At 38.4% G+C, this 9,382-nt stretch overlaps 1 protein-coding gene across 1 annotated transcript in view; it reads right to left on the reverse strand.

The window, feature by feature from the left end:
- LOC150089626 (cilia- and flagella-associated protein 43-like) overlaps window positions 1-8,270 on the reverse strand; it is a 204,059-nt gene extending 195,789 nt beyond the window's left edge. Inside the window, exons 1-2 of the mRNA XM_090390056.1 lie at window positions 8,172-8,270; window positions 1,603-1,751 (exon numbers count right to left, since the gene is read on the reverse strand). Coding sequence (XP_090246182.1) covers window positions 1,603-1,751; window positions 8,172-8,270 — 248 coding nt within the window. The remainder of the gene's footprint in view (window positions 1-1,602; window positions 1,752-8,171) is intronic.
- Between the last annotated feature and the right edge of the window lie 1,112 nt (window positions 8,271-9,382).

Below are 9,382 nucleotides of genomic sequence, written 5' to 3' on the forward strand. Positions count from 1 at the left end.
AGTAGTAGCAGAGGCACAAGAAGCAGAAATGACACAAGACAGTAATTATTAGTGGCAAACATTTATTTGACATAATATTAACAATGGAGTATGAGATGGATGCATTTCATGATGTTACAACAGATGCACCATGAGACGCAATGCATGCGTGATGCCGATGCAGCATGGATTGGCGGACACGGTCGAACACACCTAGAGTTTCTTTGACAGTAGCAGCAGCGTAGACGAGTCTCGCCACGAGATCCATTTCCGTCTCCACAGGCGATTCATACATGATAGATTTGAGGGCCCACCATAGAAAGAAATCAAGGCTCGATAAATCAGGTGAGCGTGGGGCCAGGCAACAGGTCCACCACGGCCAATCCATCGACGCCCAAAACGTCTGTTCAAATGGTCACGAACACACTTTCCATAATGGGCAGGTGCCCCGTCATGTTGAAACCAAATGTTGCGTCACATTTGCTGGAACATCGTCAAGTAACCCTGGTAGAACTTGTGCAAGAAAGATCCGATATTTAGCAGAGTTCATGCGGGATGGTAACAGGTATGGGCTGACCAAGAAGTCACCAACCATACCTGCCCACATTTATTACGAAGTGATGTTGTGCCACACGGGGGCGCACATGGTGTGGGTTGACGTGAGCCCACACATGAGCACTGTGCTGGTTGAATAAGCCTCCCCGAGTGAAATAAGCCTCATCTGTTAACAAAACATAGGCTGGAAAATTCAAGTCTTGAACACTTTCTTGGAGAAACTACTGTGCAAAAGCCACACATGCAGGATGATCTTGGGGGAGAAGTAACTGAACCCTTTGGAGATGAAAAGGGTCTAAGGAATCATCATGCCAGACATGCTGTACACTGCAACGAGACACTCCTAAGGCAGAGGCAATGGCACATGTGCTGGTAGTAGGATTATTCTGGACGGCATTCAAAACACTTTCTTCCATGGCGGAAGTTCACGTCGAACATGGTCTGCCCGCACTACTCCTGTTACCTCTAAATGACCCATAATCGCACAAATTTTGATGCACACGTGCAAACAAACAGTGGTCCGGTACATGTCTGTCTGGGAAGCGTTCTCCATAAATTCGTTGAGCGGCTTGTCCATTGCCCTCTGCTAATCCATACACTAGGTGCATGTCTGCCAGCTCACAGTTCGTATATCAATGCATGCTCTTCGTGCGGCGACTACTGCTTCAATGAGAAAACCAGAAATTTTCCCTCTTGCGAACTGATGAACAGCGCCGTCTATCGACTTACGGTGACGTTTCCGGTTATGGGTTCCTATGCAATTCACATTCCTTCAGATGTTACCTACCTCCTCTAAACATTTGTACCAATATTTTTGAGACACCCTGTATATATATATATATATATATATATATGCACATACACTTTTTTTTTTTTCCCTTTAAGTCACTATTCCAATTATTCCTTTTCCTAATGTTTTTTTTTTCCATTATCTGCACTGGGGCTACAACTCTGTTTAATGAATTTAAATTACAAAAAAAATGGGAAAAAAGGAAAAGTTAATGGCTTATAGACACAAGATAGAGAAATAATAATTTTAAAATTACAAACAATGAAGGATAATCTTACTTTAAATATTGCACAGATTCATTATATGGCCGAACTACATATGCCACATTTAACTGATGAATATTAGATGCATCTATAAAGTACACATAGCCCAAGGTGGAACCAACAGCTATACAGCAGCACAATGGATTAGATGCAAAGCTATCGGCCTTAAAAGAGTAACAGACAGAAAGAGGTAAAACAAAGAAAAAAGTAAATAACAATATTACTGGGCAGATAATACAGAAAAATTTGGGGAATTTTAAAATAATAACAAACACTAATTTATAATTTCTATTAGCCAGACTAAATAGTAATATTAATATCAATAATGAATTGTGACACAAATGTTGTAAAGTTGCATAACTCATAATATCAACCTACCTTTCTCCTAGAAAAATACAAAACAATACAAAGATTATGCATCTGCAATACAATTCTAACAGTCAGTGCAATGTGCATAACCTTAAACCTCCACTTTGTAAACCATTTCATAGCAAAAATGAATTATTCATATGAGGAATGCAAGTTTGCTATTGAACATTATTCGTCATTCCTATGTGGAATGTCAAAATCTACACAGGCAGACATTTTCAGACTGCTCATTTCTGAACAAACTGATAATGTGTTTTCTTATGGGTCATTTCTGTGAGACAGACAGTGCCAATGATAAGGACTAATCCAGTCAAGTACTGGAGCTTAGTAAAGATTGTCCTACAAAAGATTAAAAATTCCTGTACAACTTTTGAAGTTTCATATTTACTGCCTTCAAATTGTACACAAACTTACAGAGCTAGACCCAGCAATAAGATTATAACGGTGTTAGTAGTGTCAAGAACCAACTCTTTAGAACCTCAACAGGCAGATCACTAAGACCAATAGCCACAACCAGGCCGAGGGATAGTTAAGACACAAGTAACTGTTGTGAACACGTTTTTAATAACTGCACCTACCCAAAATAGTTGGGAAATAAAGATTTCAGGACGACTTAAAATAAACAAAAAACAAATTCTTGCACAATTTCTACTATAATCATCTCAAATATGTCTAGGCATGGAGGCACATATTATGCTACATAAAGGCGAGGTAGTATTTAGTGGGTGGTGAATAAATGCACACAAACATGTTCAGAATAACCCCATTCCATTCAGCATAACATTTCACAGTACAGCTACATTACAAAATTTCAAAATCATACAAGTACAGTGGATTCCAGATATTTGGGCCACCAGTTAATCAGGGCAGCCATTTATTTGGGACAAATTTTAAAGAACAGAACCTAATTGAGAAAATAGCCAGGTTTTCTCCGCTTAATTGGGACAACATGACGTTTAATCGGGGCAGGAGACCACTGCACTCAAGATTACCCTACGACTGTTTCCAACCATACCATGTGGTCCAGTCGGATTTCTAGAGGTCACAACAATAAAACAATTAGCAGTTTCCAGTTTATTGGGCTTTCTGTTAGTGCAATCAATTATAAATGGATAGTAAACTTGATCGTATTAAATTTGAGATAATATTGACAGCTGGAATTCTGTGGGTTTTTACATTATTATGGTGAAATGTGTTTCCCCTTCCATGAATTAGTTAGTTAGTTAGTTAGTTAGTTATTTGGTTTTTAGGAGCATTAGCAACTAAGGCCATATTGTTCCGGGATATGCGGTGGTCATTCCCTGACCTTTCTGCATCCTCTGTATTTGGTGGTGACGGGCTCGAACCTCGGTCTAATCAAGAAGCGTGTGCTACGCACTGCTATTCCTTCCCTTCCATGAAATCTTCAAATATGTAAATAACATAAATAAATTTTCAGAATCTTCTCTTCATTCCTATTTTTTAAGCTTCATAACTTGTTATTTCATTCTCACTTGCGCATATCGTGTTAGTTGCAATTTGTGCAAGCCGTGTTCCTTGTTATTGATTGCTTATCTTTTTTACTGTTTTAAATTTTAACCCCTTCCCCAAATGTCAGTGAACAGAAATATCAACTAATTAGCATGTACATATATTACAGTACATATTAATTAAGCTATGCATGTAAGCGCAAATATATTTTTATTTTACTAACCTGTGGAAAATATTCTTCCGATTTTCATATATCATTTAATTTTTTAATTGGTAAGGTAATAAAGTATAAATTTGTGCTTAAATATATCTTTACTTTTATAGCCTGTGGATAATATTCCTCCTAATTTTGCTTATTAGAATCACTATTTAATAGAATTAAAATTCAATTCACAAACGTGATCGCAATGACCGGCACTTACTACATATCATATAGTGAATGGTACTTTACTATGGTAAGTCCATCGTAACATGATACGATTGTACAGAGAATCAATCGTTAAGTGGGATTCCACTGTATTTTTAACTACAGTATTTACGTGAAACTTCGCATAATTGGAGCAGGCACTTAATCGGTCCAAAATGCACTAGTCCTGATGTGTCCCAAATAACTGCAATCCACTATATATATAAAGTTTTCAATACCCTTAAATTTACCTTTGATCCTATAGAAAGATATGAAAACTTGAAATCACCAATAGCAGCCCTTAGTCTAACAAAGTTACAGAATGATAAAAGAATTTTCTCTAACTTATCAAAGTCATAAAAATACTATATCTTACTCTAATCACAACACAGCAATTTTCTCTAAGTTATCAACCATATAACTTTCTTTGGAAATTAAATTATTTTTCAGTTGAACATTAACACACAAAATATAATCATAAACTTAAGCAAAAGTTCATGCAGCAAAAATAATGTTTTCTATATTTATTAATGATAGTGAGGAAGGCATATCAAACTTAATGTCTAAGTTGGAAGATTAAACAAAGGTTGGTAGGGTGGTTAATAGCAGTAATCATGGTACGCTACTCCAAAAGGATCTGGCAAAATTAGGCAGTGGGCTGAGAAGTGGCAATAAAAGTTTAATATTAACAAATGGAAAGGCACTACGTACAGGTAGAAGCAATCCCAGAATAATATACCAATTGCATGGTATCACACTTAGGGTGTAGTGGAGAATGAAAATGACCTGGGTAATCACACAGTCAGACATGAAGTTCACTGAACAGTGCAGATGAGCTGGTAAGAAACATCACAAGGTTTTGTCCAGAATATACAGGAATTTTCCAGCAAGAAAAAGGTGATTATCCCACTGTATAAAAGATGGTTAGGCCACATCTCACACACTGCATATAGGTCAGGAGGCCTCAGCTTAGGAAGAATGTAGATCTGTTGGAATGGGTGCAAAGAAGACTATGAGAAGAACAAAAGGGTGCTGTAACCAGGAAAGTCCTCAGTTCTGCAAACTGCAGCATCTAGAGACTTGACCCCTGCAAAGAGATCTGATTGAGGTGTTTAAGGCTTTGAATAGACTGAGTAAGTTCAATGTTGATGGCATCCTGTCTCATGCAGACTACACACATGAGGAAGCACAATTCAAATTGGGAAAAGATGCTTGCAGCAAAGATGTGCAGAAATTTGCATTCAGCCAGCAGGAAGTTGATTGTCAGAACAGACTTGCATCTGGTGTTGTGAAAGTGGATAGTTTGAATAAATTCAAGGAAGAACTATATGAACTATTAGAGGGTGATAGACAGGTAATATGAAAAGTAGTGTTATCATTTTTTTTGGCTGATGCTATATAAATACAAAGGGTACTAGGAAAGTTTTGCAATACAGCTTTGTTTATTTAATTTTTTCAAAGTAATTTCCTCTACATTCAATACACCTCTCCATCCTCCGAAACCAATCTTTAAACCAGTTCTGCCAAGTTTCACTAGGGAGTAAAGCACACTCGTTGTCCCAAGCCCGTAGAAGGTCCTCATCACTGGAAAACCGCCTCCCTTTTAGCTTCATTTTCACATGCGGGAACAGTGCAAAGTCGCGGGGAGCAAGGTCTGGACTGTAGGGAGGGTGCTCGAGAAGTTTCAGTCCTGTCGTGGTCAAATATTCGGTGCAGGCTTTGGCGCGGTGAGCTGCAGCATTATCGTGATGGAGGTACCAGGTGTCCATTCTTGACTTTTGCCGCAGGTTCTTCATAGATCCAATGACTTTAGGCAGGCATTGTTCAGTATACCACTTAGCTGTGACTGTCTTCTGCGTGTCCAAAACGACACGTTCCACAATTCCACTCGATTTGAAAAATACAGCTATCATTTTCTTCTTTACAGATCGGGATTTTCTGACAATTACGGGTGTGTCGTCATCATCAAAGACCCAAACTTTGTTTTGAGCCTTGGTCGGCAGATCGTAATAGTACAGCCAAGTCTCGTCACCTGTCACGATGTTGTTCACATACCGAGATTGTCCCTTATCAAACTTTTTTAACATCTCCCGGCACCAAGTCACACGTCATGTCATCTGCTCTTCAGTCAGTTGATGCGGCACCCAGAGAGAACAAAGTTTCTTCACGTGCAAATGATCTTGCAGAATCGAACGAATTGCTGGTGCATTTAGGCCCAAAGTATCCTCTATCTGTTGGTAGGTCACTCGCCTGTTTTCGTCAAGCATTTTCCTCACAGCAGTAACGTTTTCCTCCGTAACTGACGTTCGTGGCCTTCCCGGCCTCTCAGAATCCTCCAGAGTGAAATTTCCCCTTTGGAATTCTCTATACCACCTGAATATCGTTGTACGATGTGGACAATCATCATCTAGTGCATGAGTCATTTCTTCTAAGCACTGGTCTATGGTTAAACCACGCACAAAATTATACCGCAAAACTGTCCTTATCTCATTTCGTGACCACGATGCCATCGCAAGCACTTTACACTCTCACTACTAATGAATAACTGAGCCCATCGACTTGGCGCGGCGGCTACTATGCACGTATGAACATGTCTCAACATGCAGCAACAAGCAGCTTCCTGTGATTCATTGTTGCGTCATATTGCAAAACTTTCCTAGTACCCTTTGTATAAGCTTGCTTTTTTGCATCATTTGTAAAACTCCAATATTCTCAAAACTGAACACTCCCATACTGTTCTTAAAACAGTCCCTGTTAAACATAAATAAACATCCAACAACAACCATTTATCCAACAGATACGTAATACTTACTTGATTTTTGATGAGATCTAACAGGTAGACAACAAATTTATGCAGTTACTCCATTCAATTTATACAGTTACTCCATTCATAATATCATTAAGAGAAACAGAAAAAAAAAAAACCCTGCAGCCATTATCAAATCTACTGCAGGATGGAAGCCTCCTCAATACAGGTACTTCATGTTAAGGAAAATGGACCAAATCTGCCATGCCGGTCCAATGCGGGTTGGCAGATTGACTGTATTTAGCAGTCAGGGGCTTGAACCCCAGTCTACTCAAAGAGTGTGTACTACTGCACCCCTGCTCTTGACCACTCAGCTACAGAGGCCCATAAGAGAAACACAGTAGGCCAGTAAATCAGAATATCTAACAGTGGGTAAAACTTTTTCAGATTTATTGGATGACTGTTTCCTATAGCAGTATGTTAGAGAGGCAAAAAGAGAAAGCAATACTCTTGATCTGATCATCAGCAGCAATTCTTCATACAATAAGAACCTGCACATAAAAGAACCACAATATGGCAGTGATCACAGTGTACTGATGTTGGATTTACTTGATTTTGATTTTTTGATTTGGTAGTTGTTGGCGCATCGGCTTCTGTGGCCATATTGCACCTCCCAAGGTTTTTGCAGTACTTTGATCCAAGCCCGAGGCGGGAATCGAACCCGCGACCTTTGGGTTGCCGGGCAGGTACTTTACCCACTCGGCTAGCCCGGTCGGCCATTGGATTTACTTAAAAATGTAACTACCATCAAGAGTAAAGGGAAGGGCTTTTGCTTTTGTAAAGGTGATTACAGTGGTCTCAGACAATTTTTTAATTCTGTACAGTGAGACCAACTGTTGATGTTACTAACAGCAAATTCTAAATGGGAAGCATTCAAGGAAGTAATTGCAGAAGGTACTAGGCTTTTTTTTTACCAAGTAAGAAATACATTTCAAAGCATAGATCTAAACAGATGTCAGATGAACTGATAAGAGTTGTGGCAGTAGATAAAAATGTATAGAATGCGTATAAATTATCAAGTGATACAGGTGCTTACAGTAGATATAAACCTGCACTCCACTCCAACTTTTGACCACCCGGCCTCCATGGCCGAGTGGTCAGGAGTGAGAGTGCAGTAGCACCTGCTCTTTGAGTAGACCGGGGTTCAAGCCCTGACTGCTAAATATGGTCGATTCTGCCAACCCACACTGGACCAGCATGGAAGATTATGGTCCATTTCCCTCAACATGAATTGTTAAGGAGGCTTCCATCCTGCAATAGATTTATAATGTCTGCTGCTTACCTTGCCTTACCTTTGAATTCAGAAGAGATCTCTGTGGACTGAAGATGTGCAAATGTATCACCAGTACACAAAAGGAGATCAAAAGATACCAATGAATAGCACTCAATATCTTTGCCAACACTGTTATAATTCTGCTAACTGGACTAACTGGTTGAACAATGCAGCTTACTTACATGAGATATTGTACTATACTGAAAATAATATAAGGTTAAATTTATAATATTCACTTTATATTTTAATATATTACTTACCATTTCACCCACATATAATGTAGAAATAATATAACCAGCATCCATATCCCATGCTTGAATTAATCCACTTTTTCTTATGCTCTGAAATGAAATATGCATTCTAACAAGAAACAGTGATAAAGAAACAATGATAATATTGAAAATAAATAAAAAATCCATGTACAATCAAAGATACACTACTCTTAAATTTTTGTTTATTTTTACAAACATACTTGACAGCCTTGAACAATATGTGGAATCTAGGCAAATACTGATTCAGATAGAATTTTCCCTTGTCGCTACGCTTACATTTATTGAAAAACTTCACTTTAAAGCAAAATATATAAAAAAAATTGGAAAGTCACCCTCTATTTTGAAACTTATGTTACCTGATTAGTAATATAATCCCAATGGTTCATGTGTGTTAAGATGTGTGCTGGCTGCTAGATAGCCCTACAAACCAAACCTGAAGCATCTAAATGATCTTCCCATTGCCTCTACTCAGCCAGCTCAGAGAGAGAGAGAGAGAGAGAGAGAGAGAGAGAGATATCAAGTGGTGTCTATTGAGGGTTAAGAAACTACCTTACACATTATGTCAAGGAGGAACCGGGTGTATTCTTGCTGTGTATAATTTTATCAATTCATACATTGTCCCCTCCCTCATACACACAACTCTTTACCTCACTGCATCATGAATAGGCAAACTAATGGAGCTTATCTGCAAAAATATCTGAACTTACCAAAAATTTCCTAATTCATTCCACAAATATACTTCATGTTGATTCCATTCTGAATGGTATCCATCTCCACTTATAATAATGAATACCCACTTATTTACATGTGCAAATGTCCATTCTGATATTTCTTGTCAAAGACTTCCTAATCTGGAATCTCCCCATTCTGATCTCATCTGGCCTAAAATCTCTTTATCATATTCAGGTAAATCCATCAGTTGCCTCTAAGATTCTTCCAAATCTATAAATCACTCGAAAATTTTTGACTTTCTTTCTTTGAAACTCTACTTTCTACATTATAACTTTCTTAACAGTAAAGTAATTTTCCCCGTTTTCCTTGTTGATTTTAACGTTCACAGACTGGCTTCATTTCTTTAGTTGCATGGGCCTGGACCCAGCTGGTCAATGTCAATGGTTTTGAAATTACTAATATCGTTACACAACTTATTTACTTAACAGAATACTAGACAACCTAACAACACACCCAATCTTACCCTC

This window comes from Mastigoproctus giganteus, chromosome 2 (genome assembly GCF_048544385.1).
Source record: "Mastigoproctus giganteus isolate SK-2022 chromosome 2, ASM4854438v1, whole genome shotgun sequence".
NCBI classification, from domain to species: Eukaryota; Metazoa; Arthropoda; class Arachnida; order Uropygi; family Thelyphonidae; genus Mastigoproctus; species Mastigoproctus giganteus.